The sequence below is a fragment of the Melozone crissalis genome, unplaced genomic scaffold, assembly GCF_028551555.1.
Source record: "Melozone crissalis strain CALT ecotype California unplaced genomic scaffold, PUWL_Pcris_2 ptg000006l_1, whole genome shotgun sequence".
Taxonomy (NCBI): Eukaryota; Metazoa; Chordata; class Aves; order Passeriformes; family Passerellidae; genus Melozone; species Melozone crissalis.
Window position 1 is genome coordinate 23,081,360 of NW_026535784.1, and position 26,516 is coordinate 23,107,875.

The window sequence follows — 26,516 nt, forward strand, 5'->3', positions numbered from 1 at the left end:
GATGGTACAGCATCCTCAAGTTTTGAATAGTATATAAACAGCTAATAAATAAATCTGAACAGTCTTTGCTTTCTGATCCTCCAGGCAGGCTCACAAGAAGATCTTAATCTGACTGCTTATTTTTTAACAAAGTATGCATTTTCTATCACTATAGGGTATGAACAATCAATAGAAAATGCTACATTATCTAGAAAACAACAAGAAGAGAGTATTTTAAGATTAAAACTACCAAATAACTCCTAATATCATGCATTCACCCTTAATCCTTACACATCAACATCTAGAATGTGACCTTGAAAAGTATTATCTCAGGTTTTGCCATTCAGTATTCTTTAACCTTGTAAAATATTTGATAAGTAGCTTTGACATTAGTATGACACAAAGCTGGCCAATATGTGAGTTCAGAATTTGTTTCATGTCTCCTCTAAAACTTTGGAACTTCTTTGGAAAGGAGATATTCATCCCCACATTTATTGTAGGACATATCTTGCTGGTTCAATAAATTGCCTTTCTGTTAGGAAATTTGCCTTGAGACTTGCCAATCACAAACTAAAACAAGTCACTGGACCTGTTCTGAAGGTCAAAATTGAGGAAATAAACCCCTTTCGAACGGATTGTGGTTCAGGGAAGGATTTGGCATATGCTCCTTCAGGGAAGCATATTATTTCCCAGTGGGAACTGCACTATTGTCAACTTTACCATTGAGATAATTGCCACCTTTTAGTAACACAGATCTTTTTCAAAGGATATAATTAACAATCTGACTTTCATTTCAACTCTGTAGCTATTCAGAATGTATTTCTGTTTCAGCAACTGGGTAATTTTTTCCACACCAAACACTTTTCACTGCAGATTTTAAAATACTGAGGAAAACTTCTCTCTGCTTACAAAGTCTACATCAAATAGAGTTTCTCAACTGCACTTTTTCACAGATAACATTTAGACTGAAAAAACATGAGAAATGCCATGGACCTGGACCACTTCTGCAACCTGCAGAATGAATCAATAGAGTCCCAAACACTGAATTCCTTTCAAATTCAAGATCACTGAGCAATATGATAAATTAAAAATGATTGTATTTCCTCAGTAACAGTGGTAAACTGCCAAAAAGATGTCATTCTGGCTTGCATTAGTGTTTGACTTATTTTTCATGCTTCTGCATACACAAAGCTGTGCACACAGCACACCAAAAAATTGAGAATGCTTTCTGCTTTTTTTTTTTCTTCATTGTTGGCACAACAGTAGTTAAAATATTTTATGTTGTACTTCAGTCAGCTAGTCAAGCTGTCCTAAATCTAAAGAGATCAAAAAGTTCCAGGTGATTGTGTATCAGAATTTTATACTAATTGTCAGTATAAACTATCATACTTAACTTTCCATTGTAATCTTATAATATTATTCTATGAATTTATAAATTTATAAATTTATTTTACTCTATAAAATATTTCCAGTATGCCTTAGTTATTTTCAGTGAACCTTGAGAGGCTAATTTGTTTTTCCTCACATTTATCCTAAAAGGCAGTGAAAACAGCTCTGGTTTGTGTTTTCAGCTCTGACTTTTGAACAAAGATAATGAACAAAATTTGAACTTGATTAGTACATCTCATAGAATGGTTCCTGTAAAGCATAAAGCCTTTGGTTTAGAACTGTCACAGTGTTTAAATATATGAAAACTATGTCAAAGTCCAGATCTACTCTAAAACTGTATATACAATATTTTTATAATAAATTTAAAAAGAAATTAACAGTGCACTCTTAAAAGAAATTCTTGAGCACCCTAACAATTTTTTTTCCTTCCATGATTTTTTCAGGTCTTCTAGGATTCTAGAGCTTTATACACACTTAAAACCACTGTGACCTTAAATATTTTACCCTTAAACTCAGTCTTGCAATTCAAATAAAATTCAGAAAGTTTGTCATAAGAATTTAGTTTATATTGAACTAAGATATTGTTCAGTCTACTAATTAACATTTTAATAAATATTAAAACTTATAAAATTCCTATTCTTAGTATTATAATGAAATCAATATGTCTTTCTATTTGATTCTAAGTGGCAACAAAAATAATTTACTAGTTTTTCATATAATCAGGTTTAATTTTGTTAACTTTTTTTTAGCACTAAAACAAGCAAACAAGACTATCAGCTGATCTATATTTTTAGAGCTATTTTTACCAAGCTTCCTCAGACAAAAACTTGCCTCTGAGTAACAGACTTTAATAGAATATTTGGTGTAGGGAAGTGGCTTAGTGACTACTTTTAACAAAGATTACTGATGCAAATGAGGATTCTTCAGAATTTTAAGGACAACATATATTTAAAGAGATAATAAAAGTGCTACAGAGATAATAATGAAGGTTGGAAAAGTCCTCAGAAGTTTAAAGATAGTTAAAAACAGATACTGAACATCTCCTTGTAGTGCTTTCAACAATGTAAGCCTGGATTTTCAGATTCTTCCAGACCAAGTAAGAATAATGAAAGAAATAGTGGTTTACCTTCTCTCAGTATACAGTTTTGTTTTTCCCTTCTTGGCTAAGAAAAAGTATCAATCCTATCACTCAAATGAACTGGCTTACCAGTTCATTCGTAAGAATGTAAACAGACAATAGCAAAAAATAGAATTTAGATTGTTTATTAAAAGAATTTAAAACCACGGCTCAACTGAGACAACTAAAATCATTGAACTGATAGAGGTAAGAGGGAAGTTCTGCAGTAGTGGATGGGGCTGACCAGCTAGGAGTAGGAAAGAGCAGAGACTTCTTATACAACTTTTGAGCATAGAGACATATTTGTCTGCCAAAGGACCTAATGTGCAACTCTGTTATAGTCTTCCAATATTTATACAATTTCTATCCAAATGATTTATGGCCAAATGAGAGAAACTACACCAGAACTTCTGCAGAATGTGACCATGCATTCGCTGTCACATTCATTAAGAATTTAAATCAGTTTCAGACAGTAAGTATTTAAAGTTGAAGAGACCAACAAGAACTTATTTGAAAAATTCCAGCTTCCCTTCAGATAAAAACATACAGTATTAATTACCCCAGTCATAATTCCTTGCTTCCATATAGGGTTGACATGTATAGTTAAGACTATAGACTCTAAAAAAGCCAATTTTTTTTAAAAATAAATTTTAAATAATGAATTGCAATGACTTTTGTGCTAAATTGCAGCACATTCTTTACAAGACAAACTGGCCCAGCCTGGGTCCTCTGGGACTCTAACGGATTTATAAATGCCCTTAACTGGTAACTCACTGTGTGACAATTCTTCTCCCAAATGGGGTATTTCTTTTGTTTTTACTTTATCCATTTTGCCATGGGGATTATATAGATGATTGGCACCCTGAGTACAGGAGATTGCCAGCCAAAAAAGTGGAAAGTCGTTTCAAGTCAAGTTTTTTAAGAAATTCTCACTCTGCTGTTAAATATTCTTCCCTGTAAAAAAATTATGAAACATCTATTTGGAAAAACAGGTTTGCCATCATTGGCAAACTTAAAAATCTTTTAAAGAGAATCCTAGCTAACTTATGCAGTATTTCAACACAGTATTTAATTTTTTTCCTTTAATCAGTCTTGCTCTTCCATTTGTCAATGTCATGGAGGTGGAGGAAGAAGGTTAAGTGCATTATTTCAAGAATACAAGAAAATATTATCTAATTAAGTGTCAATCTAAAAAAAAAGCTAATTTTAGATGCATTTGTGCTAACCTATAACCTTTATATAAGAAAATCTGTATTATTAAATTTTCTTCCTCTGAAAATGCTATATATATATATATAATATTTTAAATTTAGGAACTTTTAACTCAGTGTGGTAACTTTTCAGCAAGTAATGGAAGATATTAATGCATATATAGATGATATAATGTATGAATTAACTTGCACCAGGAGACCTTTGAATAAAATAATGAATGTACAATCATGCATGTATCTTGAAAATGGTTTTGGTTCCTCCAATAATATGGCAAGAATTCTGCATTACATACTCCAATATCAGCTTGATACCCTGAAAAAACTAGGTTTTTTTTTATTCTCTTGTTCAATAACTTCATTTCATTAAAAATCAAATTTGATCAAACACTTTTTAAATTTTTATTTCAGTCGGCAAATCTCAAACCGTCATGACTGGAGGAAAGCCCAAGGGTGAGATCCAGTTGTACAGGGACTACCCAAGGTTCAGGAGCCCCATCATGACACTTGGTAGCCAACCAGGGCAGGAGGGCCAGTGCTGTGAACAGCCAAGGGAGATTTAAGTGTCTCCAGGGTATGCAGGCAGCACAGAAAACAGGAGTTAGGCAAACAGTGGCACATCAGTGAGGGAGTGGCACAGCAGTTTGCCCTGTGCTCTTCAGTGCTCCTAAGTGTCTTGGACACAGGACTTGAGTGGATTCTAAGTAAATTTGCAGACAATACAAAACTGGGAAGATTTGTTGACTCCCTTGAGGGCAGGGAGGCCCTGCAGAGTGACCTTGACAAATTAGAGGATTGGGCAATCACCGACCATAAGAAGTTCAACAAAGAACTGCACCTGGGATGGGTACTGGGGAATGAGAGGCTGGAGAGCAGAGCTGTGAAAAGGGACCTGTTTACATTGGATATCAGAAAAAGGTTCTTTACCTACAGGGGGTTTGGGCATTGGAAAAGGCTCTCCAGGGAAGTGGTCACATCATCAAGCCTGACAGAGTTCAAGAAGTGTTTGGAAAATACTTTTGGGCCCGTGGTGTAAATCTTGGGGATGGTCCTGCGCAGGGTCAGCAGTTGGACCTGATGATTCTTGTGGGTCCCTTCCAACTCAGCATATTCTGTCATCCTGTGATTAATAGTGCTAACAATTATGAAATGCAACGCTTTCATCTATCTATAATAATAAACACCCCAAAAAGTAGAACTATACATCAAATGGGGGAAAAAATCACAACAGAATTAGTTTTACTTCCTCACACTAATATTAGCTAGTGGATTTTTTTCTAACTAATAAAATTACAAAACCCCTAATGAAACACAGTTGCATTTCCCAATTTCCTGAGCTTGAATTTCATCATTTTTTTCCTGCACAGACATCAGCAAATAGACCTCTGTCAGCCAAAGGCTGTGGATGCTAGTCATCTATCAGTTTCTTTTTTGAGACTCTAGCATAAAACAGTATTTTAACAGTGTGCTCTCTCTAGGTCAGCATTTCTGAAGTGTCAAAGATCCTGAGGGAAAAGAAGAATTTCAGTTAGGAAAAAATCTACCCTGAGTCAGCGTCTGTCTAGTTTATAGCGTGAAAAGCTCAGCCAAAATTTTTATAAGAGAATGTAAAAGACAAGGAAAAATGTAGCCATAACCTATATTATCATCCATAATTTTATGTCTCATAAGTTATACAAAAGGAATTATAGCAATAGAAGAAGACTAGTTCAAATTTATATAAAGGGAAATGGAGATTGTCAAAATCTATGATATTCTCACTGTGTCACAGGGACAGAGTTCTATACTAGCTTCATTTTAATACAAAATCAGGAAGGAGACATTCAGTTTCATGATCTTTATCTGGATATATTTTTATATACCAAATTGATAAAAAATATTGAGTATCCCTTCCAAAATCAGGAAGACTGTATTTTCAAAACAGCATTTTGCCAACAAAATAGAAACAAATTTTCAAATATAGAATTCCCAGCAGTATAAACAAAAAAGCAAATTAATAAAGCACTCTTCCATATAATTGTCTTCCATGTTGCTTTGATATGATGCTCCTTTTAAAAGCCCTAGCTAATTCCTCAACAGTCAGGGACAGAGCGACAGCTTTTAAACGTGCACTCCTTTGGGAGTACAACTCCTTTCTATGTCAGGTATACACAATAAGGCAGGTGCTCTACCTGTCAGGCCTCCTAGCCCCGACTCCCTTTCCAAGGAATCATTAAAAGCAGCCACTTCTTCCCTTGCTCAGGCAACTTGATTTCCTTCTGCGGAAGGGCAAGGAGGGACAGATGCAATTTGTCTGACTTTCATGCCAGAGTGAAGTCAAGAACAGAGAAGACAAAAACCCAAGACCTAGGGATTGAGTCCCACAACACATTTGTCCATTGGCTTTTTCTCCTGACAAGCTGAACTGCAAGCCGAACTTGTACCACGTTTCAAGGACAGGTTCTCAAATTTATTCCAGATCCCCATGGAATTTTTTCCCAATTTGACTCTAGAGAAAGCATATGATTTATACAACCTGGCACCTTTTCCACAAGGGCTTTAAAAATACCACATATGTCAAATAATCTGTCCATTTTTAGACCCTTAATCTTTCTTTCATGAGGCTAAGATACCAATTCCTATGAGGTAGACAGAAATCTTGCCAAAGAACTTCTACAGGGAAGTATTTCATGGTCTTGGAAGTCCCCTTTTACCTAGGCAAAAATTATTTATTTTCTAAGACGATTTTCTCTAGTTCATTCAGTTTTTAAAACAATGTTCAATACTCCCAGTTCAATATTAACACTTTAGAGTGTTACTTTACCCTTAATATTTCATTAAGGGTAAAGAAAGAAAAATTAATTCGTGCATACAATCAAGTTCACAGCAAGAGAGTCTGAACAGAGCAGAAAATCTCAAATGCTAGCCCTAACACAAATATATTTCCCATGTTTTTGGCTTTTTGATTTTTACACAGAAGATTGAAGTTTTTTGTTTCCCCCATGCTTTATACCTTTCAGACACAATTTTCAAGTTTTTTCACTATCTGAGGTGCTACACTCAAAATAATCCACTCCCAGCATTGTCAGGTCGTAACACAGATTTTAGTATATATTAATGCAAGAGGCTAAATCTGAAATTATTTCAAAAACAGATTTCCACATGAGAAGAGGACTGATATTTATCTGTTTGGGCAATTTACCTTCTTCTGTTCAACTGTCTTGCATGAACAGGTTCAGACTTTGCTCTAACTTTCTAAGATGCAATAAATACCACAGCCATCTTTTAAGGCTGAAATGTAATGTTCTTTTCCAAAATGTATTGCATAATACATTTACCAGTTCTCTTTTATTGTTAGAGACTCATTTGGAGTCATTCAATTGTACCATGCTACCAGTAATTCATGATATCTGCAGGCTCTTCTAAAGCCCTAAGTGAGAGGAACGATTGAATTAGGAATAAACTTTCTTCAAGTGTTGTAGGAGAATTATAAACACAATGGAAATTTTACAGAATTTAAAAGTAAAATCTAGTTCTGCACCGTGTGATTAATTTTGAGGATCCCCTCCAGAAAATGTAAGTAATCAATTTCTTAGTGTTAATGACAATGGATTACAAAAGTTTAATTTAATTTTCAATTTTAGATCGTTTGAATGACAAGTCTAATCACAAGTGGTAGACTGCTAATAGCAAAAATTGTTTTTGAAACTCTTTCACTCAGTTCTTTGACACAGATTCAATCACAATGTATTTTATTATCTCTGGAAGTGGAAGAAGAGATGCTGGCTTTGCTTTGCTGTGAGAGAATAAAGGCACACACATCAGTCAGTCACTAGTTGACTTTGTGATGTAGATGCTTTATCAACCAAAGGTTCTTTTGTGCTCAAGTATTACACAGGAATTCTAGGAGGTGTAAATAGCTAAAAACAGTTGTAGAAAGACAGGGGCTAGAGCTGACATAAGCTTCTTTATGCTGCTTCAGATACAGTGACCTTGCATGTATGCAGGGTTCACTGTGCCCTATTTCTGATTCTCTCTGCTTACTACAAAATGGCATTTCAGTATCTGTATGTGGCAATGATATAGCTGCACTGTCTATACTTTGCTGCCACCTAAAATGAGGAAATATTTTTTGATTGCAAAACTGCAATTACAAGACAGATGGTAAAATCTGAATCTTTCAAACTTTCCAAAACAAAGTAAAGCAAAACATAAAAAATAGCACTATTTTCTTTTCCACTTTGTCACAACAGGATCAAAGAACCAGAACCTTGTGCTCTCACACAGCTGGTGCGAAACTTGGTGAAATTTGTCTAGTTGAACTCTGTTCTGGATACCTGTGACTCTCCCATACACTAACTGAGTTTTGGAAAGAGACAGAATTTACAATATAGATACGCGTTCTTTGCAATTTATTGCCAGAAAACATTAAATTACCTTAAAAGTTTTCATTCAGTAGTTCAGAAAAGTGGCAGTACAATTTATAGTTTATTACTGAGAAAACCCCCATATTTGTTTTAAATAATAATAAGTAAAAATCAGCAGGGAATCACTGTTTCACAGGTCGATTTGGGACGAAGAAACCTAGATTCAGAGTTGTTCTACCACAGCCACTTAGGCAGCATGCATGCTGCCTTTAAGAGCCATTCCAGCAAGGGCACATAAATGCCTCCATCTATTCTGTCAATGTTTCAGGCTCTTTCCCATAGGCTTTACTATTCCCATAGGAGTCACAGTGCATGGGAGCCCCTTTGGAACCCTCTGAGGAAGCTCTTCCTCCATTTGTCCAGCTGTGTGTGAAATGTAATGGCCAAATATAAGGAGTCTCACTCCTGGCTTACTGAAAATTGCTTACAATTGCTGGCATTTTGCTAATTGTCAGGGCTTGCAGAAATTTCTCAGAATTATTAAAATAATTTTACTAAGAGTGATATAAAGAATTATATCTCAGACCAGTGTTCCTGAGCTGACACTGCTGCACCTGCTCTATACACCTACTTGTACATGGATTTCAAAAGGTTAAGACAAAATTGCATGGCGAAATGTATTTGTTCCGATTGCCATATTACAGTAGAAAAAATACTTTAGGTAATGTATAATTTTCAAGCATTCTTTCTTGAAACAAAACCAGCCTTTGTCACAAGGGCAGCTGTTCTTTAAAGTTACAAATTTTTGATGTGTGAAAACTTGAATTTCATCATTAGTCTGAGTTTTTTAGAGGAATAACATGAGTTTATTTGTCAAAGACAGAAAATAAAAATAATACTGAATGCTTCAAATGGCAGTGGGATTGGGAGTAGATGATATCTGTGGTCTCCTCCAACCATTAATATTCTGTGATTCTATGAGCTATGACTTATATCTGTTTTCTCTTTCAAGAAACTAATTTAATTCTGTACTGAAATGAAACAATACATATGTTCCACATCTGTAACACAGGACTGCCTAATTTGGGAGTGAAAATTAATGTTTCTATATAGTGAAATATTATCATAAACAACAGATTATGTAAAAATTTGATCTCTTTAGCAGCTGAAGAGCGCAAGCAGTTTTCTCTATGGGTGATCTGTTCAGAAATTTATTTTAAATGTTGTTTCCTGATTCTCCTGCCTCAGTTCTCTTCCCTCGAAAAAACACCATAAACCCTCTAAGATAAATAAACTGCTACTTTCTGAGCACCACTGGGTATATTGAATACACACTGCCCACGTGTCACTTAATTTTTGAATGACTGAGATTAAAAGTCATAACTGTCTGATATGACACAACTAATTCAAAGTGGTTTAATGCTCATGTATCTTGTATGTACCACAGTTTGAATGTCTCTTTGGGTTCTTTCTGAGTTATAAATATATAAACTGAAATATTACAAAATACTAATAGGAGTCCATTTCTTTTTCTTTTTTAATATGGTGTGCGACTGTTCCAGAGAGATAAAAAAACCCAAATTTGAAAAATTTTCGAAAAATTTCAGTACCTGAAAAATCTTCATTTTTCATCTGTGTTGTTCCTTTTTAAGAGGGGTTGTTAGGTTTTTTCTTGGTGCTCAAATCTCTACAGTACGACTAGCTAATTGTAGTTTTCTCCTTTTCTCCTAATTTATTATTTGCAAGATATCCTATCATGCTCAGACCTTCCCAGAATATTTCTGGCACTTATGATATCCTTGCTGAATTGAATTTACTCCACAGGGTCCTGAAACCACAAGAACAGATTGCAGCTTTTCTTACTCTTTTCCTTGAAGAACATATTGCATTAATTTAAAATTGGTTTACTCTCATCTTCTGAGCACAATAAATGGTATTGTTGTAAACCTATGAAGTTCTGTATAATCTGGAGAGGAAAATGAAATATTACATAGTGTAGTCTCTCGTCCTGTATGTCACAACAGCAGCACATCAAACCAAGAATATCCAAGAACAACAATGCACCTGTAAGTCCAAAGCTACTAAGCAGGGAAAGCAATTTCTCTCAACAGTCTGAGTTCAATGTAATTTATGAAATTATTATCTCACTGCTTTGACAAAAGACAAAAAAATTGAAATGCTATATACATGTATTTTCATGTCAGAACAATTAATTAATCTATCTTTCATTACAATCTAGATCACAGAACTTTAAGACAATAACCTCTGCAACGGTCTCTCTTCCACATCCCTCAGGCAAAGCATGTTCTTTCCCAACTAATCAAAATTAATTATATGTATCAAAATATCAATGCACTCCAAGATTTATAAAAGAACTAATTTCAAATGTAGGAAAACAAAATACAGACAGAAATGAAATACAGAAGATTTCTTCATAAAAACCAATCTTAGTCACATGAGTTGCAGCATGTAACAGTCTTGTACATCTTCAAGGATTTGTAAATAAGTGAGAACCTGAAGTGGGAAACTTTGGTGAAAGAATCCACAGGTATTGACTATCTCTACTATAAACAGATTGATGGTAAAATTCACAAATGAGAGTTTCGCATTTAACAAGATTGCTCTATTCAGAGAAAGTGCATAGGTTCTTTGTGTTTACAGTTCAAATTAATTCTTGATATAACTTCAAGTTTCAATATACTAATTGCAGGTACCATATGAGCATAATTTTCAATGTCTTTTGGAAGCGAACACACTTCCGGAAATACAGGACTGAAAGTACCAAAGTACTGCAGAGACAAAAACCAATCAATATCCTTTCCTGGCTCAGGGAAGATGCTTACAGGGAATATACTTATAAAGAGCTTTAAAAGTACATTCAGCAGATGATATTGCCTTAGCTAAGGCTATACTATATGTATTAACATTTAAAGAACTATCAAGCTAAAAGTATTACCATTATTATTAATTCATGAGGACAGGGCATACACTGATTTTTAATGCTAAGGCAGTTGCTTTCCCTGTCATTCTAGTCTCTTGAATTGCACAAAAACATTCAATCTGCTAAATGACTCAATTTTTTTCAGATTTGCCAAATTCTACAAGGATAAGATCTGGTTGTTTTCCAAAGCAACCTGAATCTCCTTTCAGAAAAACACATGGACAGATGGCCTTCTTCCCTGCTGATGTTACATTAGAAATGTGCTTGGAGGGAAATTCTGTCAACATCCTTGAGTCATATTTTTACCTTATTTAGTTTGAAATATTACATAATGTGATAAAGTTCATTAACACATATTTTATTGCTGTGGTAAAGTTCATTAATACATGTTATATTACTGTTTGGGGTAATTTTATTGATACAGAATGCTTTATGTTTTTATTTTTGCAGGGAAAAAATAGCATGCAGCAATCTCCCAAAATAGAAAACTTAGAGGATTGGTAGTTTATAGACAATTCTTAGACTATTTTCTTCAATTCAGTTCACTTAGAATAAACACTGACATCCCAAATACACAGATGGTGCTGAAAACATGCACTCTCAAAATGATTTCAGAATTGTGAATTGAAGGAGATGAGGACTAGTCAGAATGGATTTATGAATAAGAAATGTCTGACCAAACTGACATCCTTCTACAATGAAATTACTAACTCAGTGCATGGGGAAAGAGCAGTAGATGTTGTTTATCTTAAGGTTTGACACAGGTATTATTTCAGTCACACTGGCCTGCATGCCAATAAATTATGCCTTCTGCTGAGAAGAATAATAGCAAGAGACAATTTCTCAGATCCTACCTTCTCTTCTGGCTAAGAAAAAATATGCATACCTGCATGAAATATTAGATCATTTTCAAAAAACATGAAAAATTTCCAGCACTTAAAGAAATTCTAATAGTGGTCCATTCTCCACCCCACATTCTTCTAAAGGATGAGAGGAAAAGGGACTAACTCATTTAACACTTTATCTTTCAAATCAAGATCTGAAGCTACATCAGAAAGCAATATTAGTCAACTTCTACAATTTAAAAAAAGGAAAAAAAATCAAAATCTTTTTCACTGTACAGAATTTTTTCCTCAACCTTCCACTGTGCATCCACTGCCAGGCAAACCTGTCAAGTTCCAACACTCTGTTATCATTATTTCTTAGCCATCAAAACTGGTTGGGAAAGTTCTTTTCATTTCTTGCCATGCTTTAAAAGCATGAGAACCAGGTAGGACTTTCCTACTTATTCTGGAAATTAGTAGTTATGTAATTGCTTCATAAAACAAGATAAGTTTTTGAAATAGATTTTTTTTTAAATTAAAACCAGGAAAAAGCATCACCTTGGACCATAGTCCTCTTGTCTTAAGTCACCTTGACCTAGATCAGAGACTTGAATATTCAACCTTATACAACTCCATGTATGTGATGAGGATCTCTTTCTTTCACTTTTGCACACATGCAGAAATACATGCACAAGAGAATCAGAAATATTTAGGTTAATTTTTGCAGAGGATAATGATTAATTCTCATGGAGGACAGAGAAAAAACAAACCAAAACCAAACCAAACTTTTCATAGAGAGAGGAAGGAATGTCATAGGGCGCCCTGTCTCCAGAAAGTCAGGGACACTTTCAGTTCCTCTGAACATGGTACACTTTGCATACTTGTCTTTATGATCAAACTTTAGTCACTTTTCAAAAGAAAAAAGCATTTTCTGTGAAAGTGTTATAGGATGTGATGCTGCATTCCTAGTGCATTTTTGTAACAAATGTGATATTATGATGCTGTAAATGCATTTGCTGAGAGTCAGAGCTTACTTGCATTATTTTGGAAGGAAATGTTTGAGACATGAATGATGAATTAAATCTTTCCAAGTTTTCCATCTTACTTTGACAAAGCTACTGCTTACTTTCATATTTCTACTGTTAGTGGTCCTGCCCACAAAACATTTCAAAGGATGAAGATATTTGCTAGAAATAATTCACAATAAAACTGCTTATCCTTCCCAATCAGGAATAATATCATCATGAGTTTCATCTTTCAATGGGGACATTGTATTAGTAGCCTCATTAGCAAAACTGTTTAGCAAAGCAGTAAAATAATGCCAGGCTCTACTCTTTACAGCTTCTGATTAGAAAACCCATTACATCTCATGAGCAATTTATAGCTCATCAGTCTCAAAACGCAAAGGAAATAAATTATAAGGGAAGGATGAGCTTAGAATGATGCCTACAAGCCTGATCTTCAAAACAAAGTAATATTTGTAATAATAACAGAGGGCACTGAATACTAATGGATGATCTCAGTATGCTTGATATAGAATACTCCACATAAATAATAATCAGTAATAATTCTGTACTTTTTATTAGTACCCTCATTGCCTGATGTCCTTATTTGCTTATGTTGTCTAACAGCACACATCATCATTTAAATTATGCAGCTAATGACCTTCTGTGAGGTAGGGATGTGCTGTTAGCCCTGTTTTGCAGACGAGAAATTGAGGTGCAGAAACCATGTAGTCTGAAATGCTGGAGAGAGATATGGACCTTCAGAAATAAATTCTGATCCTGGCTCTGCTTCTCCTAAGCTTTGTACTCCATCATCATACAAAAGACGAATGGCATAAAGGTAATAAAACTAAATTCTAAGCATTCATGTGTTGCCTGGAAATGGTGCCTTCTGTTCTCAAAAACAGTATGAAACATGAAGGCACTGGATGGCAAGACATTATTTGTAGATATAAAAAAGGTTAATTTATTCACTGTTAGAGACCACTACCAAATTTATCCTTCTTCCTTTTGGAAAACCAAAACATATAAAAAGTGAGGCAGAATAGTTGTTCAGTTTTCCAGCTTTCTACAAAAATTATTTGGTTTATTAATAACACATTTTTTATTTTGACAACATCGCAACCAGTTTAGAATTGCATTTATTTTTGTAAAAAAACCAAAAAAAAGTTTAAAAAAAGTAAAGAAGTAAAACATTGAATCACCAAAGATTATTCCAAAATACAGAAAGAAGACTGAATAAAGCTGGAGGCCTAATAAACATGTAAGTAGGCACATATAGCAAATTCTCAAGACACTGTGATCCTAAGACATTACAGGGATTTGTAAAATAAATTTTTAAATACATTTCCTAAATGTACAGTAGATACTTGAAGATTCAAAAGTGACTTAATTAAAAAAAATTAAATCTTTTAGCAAGGAAAAGATGAAATACCAAGGTACTTGTGAAATTTCTGAAAACCCCTATGCAGATGCATGGGGAAATGTGGATTCTAATTCTATAAAGATTCCCTACTGAATAAAACTTAGTTAAAATAGTTTCTTATTTGTATGGGAAAGCCCAATAGGTTCACAAGCAAGAAGACTAGATATTCAAGGTCTAATATAATTAAGATATTTAAGAAACTAATGAACTTCTAAAGGTCAAAATTAAAAACAAAAGAGTTCCGTTCATTCTCAGGATAATGATTTCTCAGTTACATTTCTGACTTAGAACTTTCAGCCTTTAGAGATTTCTCAGTTTTACTTTCTCAGTTTTACTTTATTTGAATTGTAGGGGTCTATCCAAATTGTCTGTGAGAGAGTGCATTTTCCAGATCAAAGCTGAAGACATTAATTAAGCCTTCTGCTTAAACCCCCAGGCAGGCTGACAAAAGAGCAGGGCCCTTGGCATCATTAAGGAAGGGAAGCAAAAGAAAGGGAAAAGGTTGATTAGCAGAAGTGAGAAAGTGGTTATACATACAGCAGCGTGATCTAATTACAACAGACTTTCACAATGAAACTTGCATTAGGAAATAGCAGAAAGAAATCCAGTTTGCATGCTGCAAGACAAAGCAGCACACATACCAAAGCACAGTATTTGGAAATAAGGACAGGCATTACAGAAGTGCCCTTTTGATGAAAACTAAAATGCTAAATATTATGATAAGGATCCGAGAAGATTCTGTTTTAAAGAGCTAGACTCTCATTTGAAAAGGATTACAAGATGAAATTCTGAGGGACTATGCCCAGCAATTGGAAAGTAAGTCCTTCACCTGCAATTTGTCTTCAAGAACAAATGATAAATTGGTCTAATAAATAAAACCTGAATGAGTAATTAAAATATTAGGGGGTTTAAATTTTTAAATTATTATGAAATTACTAAAAACCAATAAAAAATCGCATAACATTGAAATAACCATCACAATGTTTATGGGCTTTTCTACAGGGAAACACTCCTAGTCTTAATATTTTTAATTACTTGATCCAAGAGTAGTTTGTTTTAAGGGATAAGTAATTCAACAACAAAATTTTGTACATGAAATGGAAATCGACCCAAATATGTAATTAAATGTGTCTCAGCAATTCACACTGAAACTCACATGGAAAATCTCAGATGGTGTGAAGCAAGTGTCTCTACATACCTCATAAAGGATTTCATTACTGTGTTTCATTACTAAACTCTTTTGCCAGGGCCGGGATGTCCTTTCAGCCTGAGGCACGTATTAGATTCTAGCATCCACAGTTATGGTTTAAATTATGTTTATTTACTCTACTTGCTTGCGTTCCAAGACTGAACTGGGTTTATTCAATGGAAGGGAATTAAGCAGGAAGGTTGTATTATGCTGGTTGCGTCTGTAACTCCTTTTACACCATGCAGCACACCCTGTAATCTCAGCTCAACTGCAGTGGACACCAGATATCTGTAGTCTGTGTGTCTGCTTAAGTGGTTCCTATATAGGGATTGAGATACCTGGTGGTTAAAGGGGTAATTAGTGCCCACCTGTTTCTCATTGCACTAAGACTGTGTCAATTACATAGTTCCTGAACTGAGAACTGGGTGGAGAGATTAAATAATAGGGATGTACATAGACACTATCTTCTGAATGCCAAACTCAATGTCAAAATGAGATTTATGCCTGTTATTCTTACAAAAATACATACATGCAACATATTTCTTTATAGAGTGCCTCACAAATACTGATTTATACTACTGGAATCACACATAAAGCATCTGTGCCATGATCATCAGATGCCTCTTCCAATATTTTGATTGGCAATTACATCCAATTGCTGAAATCCACAGATAAAAACTCAGACCAATAAAAACCTGCAAACCTTAGAAAGATACAGAATAGCCCTAAATACAGAAATCCTAACACCAATTCTATTTTTAGTTAAAAACAGTTTTTAATGCTCTTCTGACTCCAAAGAGAAATTGATAAATGCTTTAAAATGCAAAGACGAAATATGGAGTTAAGAAAAAATGTGGTCTTCAGCTGGGAGAATATAACCCTGACTTCTTGCATACACTACCAACAATGTTTCAGCTAATAAGTTCTGTGGTTTTTGTGTGACAACTTTAAAACCATCTCAAGACACTGTTTCTCATCTAATAGGAGAAAAAATTTGAGGAACTAAAAATCAAAGAATCATCAAATGGTTTCTGTCAGAAAGGACCTTAAAGATAATCTGTTTTCCAACTCCCATAGGCTGGAACACCTTCCCCTAGTCCAGGTTGCTCAAAGCCCCATCCAACCTGGCCCTTAACACTTCTAGGGGCATCTACAACTTCTCTGGCCAAGTATTAAATCAGCACCATCTATGAAAGATAGAGATCACTGCATTCTTCCATTGCCTGCTTTCAGGTAATCCTAACACCTTATCTGAGCAGTAGAAGAGTCCCATCAATTATTATGCTAAAGTATAATTTTTATCACTTTCAGAATAACAAAATTTTGTTTTCCTTATTCATGCTGAACAACCAGTGAAGCTCCTCCAAAATTAGTATATTATTCAACATGATCCACACTGTTTCAAAAAAACCCTGCACCCTAGTAGAGAATATTTTATAAGAGAAGCAGCACCAACATCTTAAAATAGCCTTGAGTAGCATCCCTGATCTAAATAGTCATAGTAATATTTTTTACTACAACATTTTTAAAATTAATTTGCTGCTTGTAGAATGTAAAGTAGTTTCTCCTGCAAAAAGCCAAACCGCTTTTTGCATTTTCTGCAGCAGTGTTTTGGCTTGGCTCGTCAGGAGAGTTAATTAACATTCTAAAATATCTGCACTTTATCAAAATATCAACACAAGTATGGAGCACTTTCCTTCTGGGATTTTGTACTACACTTAGAAAGAGAGACCAAAGATTTATAGGAAGATTCCAATCTGGTGGGTGCCAGTGGAGAAACTCAGAGGCAAAAGTAACCTTTGTCCAAACCTTGTAATTTATATGCTGATCTAGCAAGAGGGGAAAAAAATCTAGCCATTCTATATTCTTACTTCAATTTTCCCTTCTATTAAGAAACTTCTTTCATGTAAATCACCACTGGAGTGCCAAGTTTAGTATCAAACAGATTTCACTTTTACTAATCACATTTATGTTTAACTTTGTATTTTTAAAAATAATTTCATCTTCAGAGCAAAAGAAGATTCAGAGTCAACCTTCAGCCACCTACTGCAATTTCCACTTACACTTGCAAAGAGTTCAGCAAGAGTATGTAGCTGTTGTAGAATTATGCATGACAGATTGCCACTCTAAATTAACAAATTTTGTGAACTATAGTAACTTCCTTTGCAGAGCAACTGATTTAAATTCAGCAAAAGATACAAATGAGCCTCTGGCTGAAGCCCAAGAGCCAACTTTACAGTAAATCCCCAGCTGTTATTGTACAATCATAATGCTGAAGCCATAATTACCAATTCCAGTACAGGATGCTAACTTGTTCTGCTGCTTCCATTACAAGATTTCTACTTATGAGTTTTCTTTGTCCTAATCTCACCCATGAATTTCACCATCTATAGTTTGAAGATCTTGCTAGTGTTTATTTCCTACTGAGTTTCTAACAAAAAAAAAAAAAAAGAAATCTTTCCCTTACTTTGTGTCTATGAGATAGAAATAATACACTACACAGCAATGAACTGGTTTGTTGGTTTAAGGCTTTCCTTCTTTAATGTGAGGTCTTTGCATAGTCTGGAGATTTAACCTTGAAAATCCTACACACTTAGTTACTATCTTAAAATATTTTTTGAAATTTAATTCTAAGACTTTTAAAAAATATCAATTTCAGTGAATTAGCAGAGTAATTAAAACTGAGTTTTAAAACTTATCTTCATATAACTTGTTTAAGATGAGAAGTTAGGTAATTTTTTTATTTGAAATTTTAACAAACCATAACAGCTTGAGATTATAGGAAGTGACTCATCATACACTTGGTAATGAAAAGAATATAAATTGTTTGGTTTTGTGCAATTATTTCCTAAGGATGCTCTTCAAGTCAACAAGGCTTTCAACTAATGTTAGCATTACTTATCACTCTTGGATGGAGGCCAGTGTCAAAAAACTCTCCTTGTTAGAGTATAATCAATGCTTCCATTTCATTTCCTCAAATAATACATTTCCAGCTGCTTTGCAGTAACAGTATTAGCAAAGATTCAAGAATGCAATCCATAAGATGATGAAATGTGGTACTTATTTTGCATCTAAGAAGGAGAATGATTGTTCTACGTGCCTGTTTTTAAGGACAAATTGAATTAACCATATATTGAATATCTATAAGCAAAAATAAAAGTAACACATATTTCTTACACTGCCTAAAAAGGAAAAGAGAAAAATGATAAATGATATTTTTTATTCTAAAATGTTTTCATAAATTGTAATATTTCATTAAAATAAGTGCTTGTAGCACTTCTTGCCTCTCTCTACCTTCTTTACCTTATTTTAACTTAATTCTTTCCCCAGTACAGGTAATGCTGTGGCCATATTGCTTCCTAAAACTGATGGAAGTTCAGCAGCCTCCTGAGAAACTGATCTGACAGTACAAAAACCCATGAAGTTTTAGTCACTGAGGGAAGGATTTCAGAACTATATAAAAGATATGGAAGTTTCTGTCACAACACCAGATGGACAGGGAACTCCTTCAGGGAATGGTAAAAAAAAAACAAAAATCACTCTGTAAAGGCAGTTTCACAGCAGAAAATTTCATTGTTGGATACAAGTTGTTTCTGAAACTAGAGGTTATAACATGACACATTTATTATGACAAAACCAAAAAGCCTGCTTGCTATCTGAGATAAAAAGTCCAGCTCTTATGACTGACCAAGCAGGTCAATATATATGTCTTCATACGAAAAATGTTGCTTATTATGAAGCAGTATTTCTGGAATTCAAAAATTCAAACTTTATGACACAACATCTGTTTCCAAATAAATACCCCGAGAATCTGTCTTATATTCATTTAAAAAGCGTTACCTTTGAAGTTGTGATTTGATCATTACCCTCAGTACTTTTAAAATTCATCTGATGTGAAACAGGAAAAAAAAAAAAAGAGTGTTATTACTAATGAGTTTGGAATAATTAAAATTTTGAACAGTTAAAACTCCAATGCTTTCCTTATTTTTCTTGTTCTCTTTTGCTTCTAAAAATTACTTGTTTGTACACTGGTCCTCCAAGTTGCATCTCCTACGCCATCTTGCCGAGATTGCACTGTGATTGTCCAGGTCATTAATGAAGATATTAAACAACACTGTCCCCAGTACTGACCCCATGCCCACACCACTGGCCTCCAGTGGTCACAGCCCTTGGAACCCAGCAGTTTAGCCAGTTTTCAGGCCACCCCACTGCTCTTTTAGACTGTACATCATCAATCAAGAATATGTGATGGCAGACTAAAGGCAAGATTAAAAACAACAGTTGTCCTTATCCACCAAGCATGACACTTTGTTGCAGAGGACAGCTTGGGCAGGCATGATTTCCTGTTCAGAAATCCATTCTGACAACTTCCAACATCATTAGACTTATAATTTTATTACATTAATATTTGTAACTTTTAATACACTGAGTGGATGGGAAACATCTCCTTCTAACTTAAGACACTCCCATTCACAATGTTTTTTGTGAATATATATCTTTTGTCTACCAAAGGCCTAATAGTGAGGATATTACACTTGGGAGAAATACATTTAAAGCTATCTCTGCAGCCCTCAAGTCAGGGCTAAAAAACTACCAGTATTTTTGGGAGATAAAACTATGTTAATGTATTTCATTTGCGCTTAATGTCTTCTGTGGATATTTTTCTGCCACAATGACTCACATTTTTGCCTCTTGGTTTTACCTGTGCATCCATAATCCTAAGGTTTATCCAGAGGAGCAAAACTAAGGTGTTCCTCAAGATTATAAAATGTCATGCAAAGGACAAATTTTCTCCAAAAACAAATATAAGCAAATTCGTACACAAAAAGATGAAGACAGAGATTCTTCCTCTTTTCAAGTCACTTGCAAGTAATCTGCTTTTACTTTATTGTGTTGGAACAGATTTTCTATGGAAATATTAATATTTTTTTAAACATGTAGTATTTCTTTAATTACTTAGCTTGTGTAAACTGCAACTAAACTATTTCAAAGTTGTTCAGGAAATAAAAGGTCATTCATCAGTGTAAGATGCCCATAAAGTTAAAACAGCTCAATCTATCTACACTTTACCTGAGAATTAGATACAAAACATTATGAACATCACACTGAGATGTCCCATAGTTTCACTGAAATTTTTCCCAGCAGTACACAGATGTATTATATGAAGGAAGTACTTGGAAAACTGAAAATGTAATTGAGGCTTAAAACAACAAAACCCAACCCCTAGAAAAACAGTTCCAACTTCAATAACTTTCCCATATCCATCTGAAGAAAGGCTCCCAAATAAAATTCAGTTCCTTAGGCTGGTATAAAATTGAGTGGATATAGGCCTCTCATTACTTGATTCATGAACCAAAATCAACCAAAGAAAAAGGCTTGGGTAATATTAAGTCAGATTTTGGTGTAAAAAGTAGAAATCCTCCTTGACTGAGCAACCAGTCTCACCAATAATAACAGGAGTAGAGGCTGACATGAAAAAGCCAAATTCAAAAGATAAAGTTGCTCAACTGAATGATCCCCAGACAGATTCCATTGAAGTATAGCAAGTCAAGAACAAAATCATGAATCATGGAAGTTCTTATCAGCTGTCAGCAAAGACCAAGCACAGCCAACTCAATTTCAGAGTGGTAGTCCCTCCAGAGACCATCAACAAATATAGGAGTGACTTGGCCTTTAGCAAAGCTTGTGATGAAGAAAACCTTATATCTCTTTCATATCAATAAAAGTGACACTATTGGAATGACATGGTGTTGAGAGCCAAAATAACTTAAGGAGTCCTTTATGACTGTCCTAGTTCTCAAAACCAGGACAATGCCATAATAGTGACTTTATCTTTAGTGACAGGTGTGTGATCCCAAAGGGCAAGGCCTGAAGAGCAGGTATCAGAAAAATTAACTGGGAAGCATTTCAAGTTTTATCTGAGTGGATTGTGACATATAGCTACAGAAATAAGTATTGCATTTCATCCTAAAGAACTAAAGAATCAACTAAAGAACATCAACTAAAGAATCTGCAATAACAGTGGCAGACTCTTTGGGTACCTTTTTGATTTTTTTGATATTACAAAAAAATGTGCAATGACATCTCCTAAACAGAGTTTCTCTGATACTTATATACCTCAGTAGGGGTAGGACTGCATGATTCTTGAACTAGTTTTGACTGCATGGCAGAAGGGTATCTCAAAGAGCAGAAAAGAGGGTTGATATAGCAAATCTGGCCTTGAAATTTTGGGAGAACATTTCTGAGTGGAATGTGGGGGAATATGCTCCTCCTACCCAACCCCGAAATCAACAAAACCCCAATCCTGCCAGGCCCTTACAAGAGAGTATGAGCATCTTGCAAAGAAGGAAGACTTTAGAAACTCCAGCCCAGTCAGTCTCACATCAGCTCCTACAAGGTTATGTGGGAGAGGCCCCTAAAAATTATTACAATGTAGATATGAAAAAAAGTCAGTTGGGAAAAAATAAGCATGGGATAAGTAAAGGCAAGGAGCACCAACTTGTGGTCTTGCAAAAAGAGAAGCCTGTCTCAATGCACAAGAAGAGTGTATGTTCTTCCTCAGATTTATAAGGATTTTTGATGTGATCTCCAATGCTGTATCCTTATAAATCGATCAGAGAGAGAAGCTCAACAAAGACATTGTCTCAGAAAAAGAATGTAAGGTTATCACAAAGGCACCTAAAGCCCAAACATAAATCTAAATATATGCAATGATTTGGCTGAAATTAGCAAAAACTAATTCTATTTTGATGATTATATACATTCAGAGAAACAGTGATGAAAGAAATATATTTTAGATTAGCTTTTGTCAAGATTGATCCAGGTTTGGAAATAAAGATCCAGGTTTGGAAATAAAACAATGTAAAATAAAGCTCTCTAAATATTTGCAAGGATATTCAGTCACTTGAGTAAAAATCTGGAGGAAAAAATACCTGAAAGAAATCCTGCTTTGAACCCCACCTACAATTTCTTGATTAATATACAATCACATATTTTAAAACCCAAGATAAACACAAAGTTTTCAGAGTTTCTCATGTTCAGTACGTTCATATATATTCACTATTTCTTGTTTTCTTGAAATTTTCCCAAAGAATTGGAAATTCTGTGCTCTCTAAGGATATCTCTGGAAAACACACACTAATTTCAGAGAATACATTTTTAATCTTATTAATTGTGGAAAAAACCCCAAAGTAATCCCCTCTACTTTAAGGGACAATGGGTTACTTCTATTATGTAATGGAAACAATTTCACAAAGAGAAAACTAGATTTTTTTCAGCCCTTAAAAACTGCATGTGCAAATTGAAAAGATTAATAAACCCAGGAATACATTCTCAAGAAAACACCATGAACACCATATAACTTTTATTGCTATATGACAAGCTAATAAGACTGTACCTTGATTGTTTCCATTCTGAAGTGAAATAGTATGGATGCAGTAGCATGATAATAAAAACATTTAATTCAGAAGAACTGAAATACTGAAATAATTCAGGAAGTTGCATTATGTGTAAACTGATTTCATACATCTCATTAAAGATACACTATAAAGAATAAAGTTTGCATAATAACAATGCAAATGATAGAAATGTGAGAATTATAACGGGTTTCTGGATGAAACTTACTGGTTTCAGGTGAGCAATTTGATCAACAGTATACAGCTAGGCCATTCATAGCCAAAATTTAATTCTCTGTAAGATTCAATACACAGACTACACATGCCCTGGTTTTGGGGATATAAAGATGCCAATTCAAGATCAAAAAAGCCCTTATCTGCTCAGAGTCTGATGCATCATTTTAAATTCTGAAATGCAGGGAAGCCATTTGATGAAAATATAGAAGTTTCTCCTCTGTATAAACACAGAATAAGGGGTTGGAACCCATAGTTCTGCAGGCACCACTTACTGTGTATGGTGAAAAGGGCAAAGCAAGGGGAGCAAGGCCAGGAAAACAGCACACTTTGAGTAGCCTTCTCAATTACACAACTTCTACACAAGAGAAAATATTCATTTTAGTCAAGACCTGGCTTTTTCACTACTACCTTTGGAAAGAAAATTTTATACTGTCAGAAGTAATTGTCACTAGAAGTTTTCTTTTGTTTTTAAGAATTCACATACATTTGTTTTCCAGCTGACTTAAATCTGAGTATTTTAGCACTTGCTTTGAATATTCAGGGTTTCAATGAAGCAATCACGAGATAAAAGGCAGTATTTCAACCTATATACAAAGTTCAATACCATTCTCTTGATAAAGGCAGTTTAAGGTCTGCACTTACCACTGTATAAATGATCTTAATTGGGCATCCAGGTATGCAGCAGGCAAGTGGTCATCAGTAAGCATATGTGAGCTTTACTGTAGCAAATCTAGCCATTCTCACACTTAGATTGCAGCAGCACAGAGCTCAGCTCCGCCTACCTACTCAACAGACTGCTGGGTACTCTTATCAGCAGTAATTCACTATCAGAGGTGAATGCTGCCCTCTCAATGAACATTCAGATCAAGCTTACTAAAAGATAGCACCAGCAAATGTGCAAGAACTCCAGTAATGCCTCCTAGCCATAGCACAGCACACCCACTGCTGTACCTCACGCTGCCCTGAGCTGCAGTGGGAGAACAGTGAATGCCTGACCTCCTAAAGGTCCTGAGAGCTCCTGAGAGCCTCCATCGAGCTCCCTCAGAGGCCATTCCACAAACCACGTTCGGCACTGCAGAGGAAATATACCAGTCCTGCAAAGTTACTACTGAATAAGTCATTGGGGAGTCCTTCAAACAATGTCACTTTAATGGATGTGTTCTTTTATAGGGGAATGAGTGTAGGCTTAAAGAACTAACTCTCCTTCTAGAAACAAGTAATAAGTTGTTGATGCCACAGAATATTTTAACTCCTGCATACATCAAACTTTAATCATTATTACTTAAATGGAAAAGGCAGACAAAAGCATTCCTGTCTGAATTACCCAAAGTAAACACTCATAGCTGGTGAGTGAGCAGGATGGTTGCTCAGAATCTGCTGCCAGTATTGACTAGGTCACTACTGACTGTGATGATACCCCAGAAAACCGCAGAAAGCTTACTTTTAGATTTCAACAGCACTATGGCCACTTTTGTAAGTACCGAAACAGCTCATGTCACATGCAGATGCCATACAGCTGTAGAAATACTCTGCAGAGACTTAACAAAACTCTACTGCTAAGCTGGATACAGCTCCAGAGGTTTCCTTCATCATTCCCTCATGGCATTCCTTTTGCAAATAGAAGTTACTGAACTTTAGCACAACTACTGAGCAAGTTGGCATAAGACTGGAAAGTTAATCTATTTCAAAAGTTCTGCAAGATAGAATAAAGTCTGTGTTAATACCACTTTTTTTATCTAGGTGACAAGTGCCTTAAAATTAATACAGATAAGTAGACCAGGAATTCCAAAAATATTTTACTTGAATTATTTTTTTCAAGTTGATGATCAACTCTATTTTCTGCTAGCTTGAGAATATTTACTGACAATTGGTGTTTTTTCATGAGCCTCACAGGACTATTGGGACCTTATGTTAGGCATCTGGAAGATTCTGCATCACCTCCTTTACAATAACCATGCATTAAATTTGCATAAAATGTATTTTTTTCTGAGATTGTTAGCAGCTAAAATAGGACCCTACTCAAGTCTCATTACTATCACTTGAAACAAAAGTTTCCATTTTCTCTTTAAAAGAACCAATGTTCTGCAGTATGAAGCACTGGGCAAGAAAATATTCCAAATCATTACTCTCATGTAGAGGAACAGGACATGGAACAACGATACATACTGTCCACTTACAGAAAAGAAATTATAAAAATGCACACATCATGAGTAATGTTCTGCAGCCTTGAATGAAAAGTATGCTCCCTGCAAGGTTACTTAAATATTATAAAAATTTTCATTACCTAGGACAATACTGCTACTCTGTCAAGGACTGAAAGACCTTAGCTCTAGAGAACAAGGGGATGAAGAGATTACCTCAAGGATTTATTCACATAGGAGTGAACTAATTAAGAGAAATGGGAAACTGTCATGTCATTTATGAATGTACTCAAGACTTTTCTTATATACATAGAAGACAGATTTCAACAGCAAAAAAATTCCGCAAAGGAATTTAGGGTCAACATACTTGTGACTACTGTCAAATGTTGCAGTATGCACACTAAAATTCTTATCAGATCATTGACTGAAAGTCATGATAACATTCTACTCAGATCATAGGTAATCATTCCTATGGAAAAAAGATTATTTTTTCAGCATTTCAATATTTTTAAAAATTCATTGACAATGTTAATATAAACAGCATAACTGAATAAAACCAAAAGAGTCAAAATTACCTATACTAAATTTCATAGTACAAAATTTATTGCTTTTCTTTTTTTTCTCTGTAATAACCTGATATATGATAATTCCATTTAAACAACATTTAAAAGGGTTTGCTTTGAAAAATTAAATCCTAGAGACATTACGCAGTATAGCAGGATTTCCTCTATCTAATGAGCAAAATAAACCCAAACAAAAAATTTAAAAAATAATGAAAAAGAAAAAGACGTCATGATAGCTAGTGATAAAAAGAACAAAACCATTCCTTATTTCACTGCATTTTGAACTTATCACCACTCTTTCTTTCCCGGTCTTTACATCAACTGAGAGTCAAATGTTCCATTCCCATTTCTGAGGTCATTTGAAGTATAAAATATACATGCTTTGAATCTCCTTTCTTTAGGATAAAACACTTCTTTTAAGGAGCAAGCAAGGTTTCAGAAAAAAAAAAATTGACATGAAGGAAGCTTTCACTGTTAAGATATTCTCAAAGCAAACCTCTACTGATTGCCAATCTAGGAGGTGTAAGAATGAAACTTTGTAGTTTGAGACTGAAGAGATCAATTTATATTAGCTGCAAATTAAGAAATAAAGATGAAAAATACCTACCTTTCGGGAATGGATTTCTTTCACATATAGTGGAAGTAGAAATTCAGATATTCCTTCAAGTCGTATTCCTTTTTTAGTGACTCTCAAATTTCCCATTCCATCCTACAATCAATAATATATATATATTCACTTTAGGAAATAACCTTATCCA

The 26,516-nt window shown here is 34.7% G+C and overlaps 1 protein-coding gene across 1 annotated transcript in view; it reads right to left on the reverse strand.

The window, feature by feature from the left end:
- The window catches only part of SGCZ (sarcoglycan zeta), a 363,437-nt gene that overhangs the window by 73,272 nt on the left and 263,649 nt on the right, over positions 1 to 26,516 (reverse strand). The window contains exon 3 of the mRNA XM_054294674.1: positions 26,366 to 26,467. Coding sequence (XP_054150649.1) covers positions 26,366 to 26,467 — 102 coding nt within the window. The remainder of the gene's footprint in view (positions 1 to 26,365; positions 26,468 to 26,516) is intronic.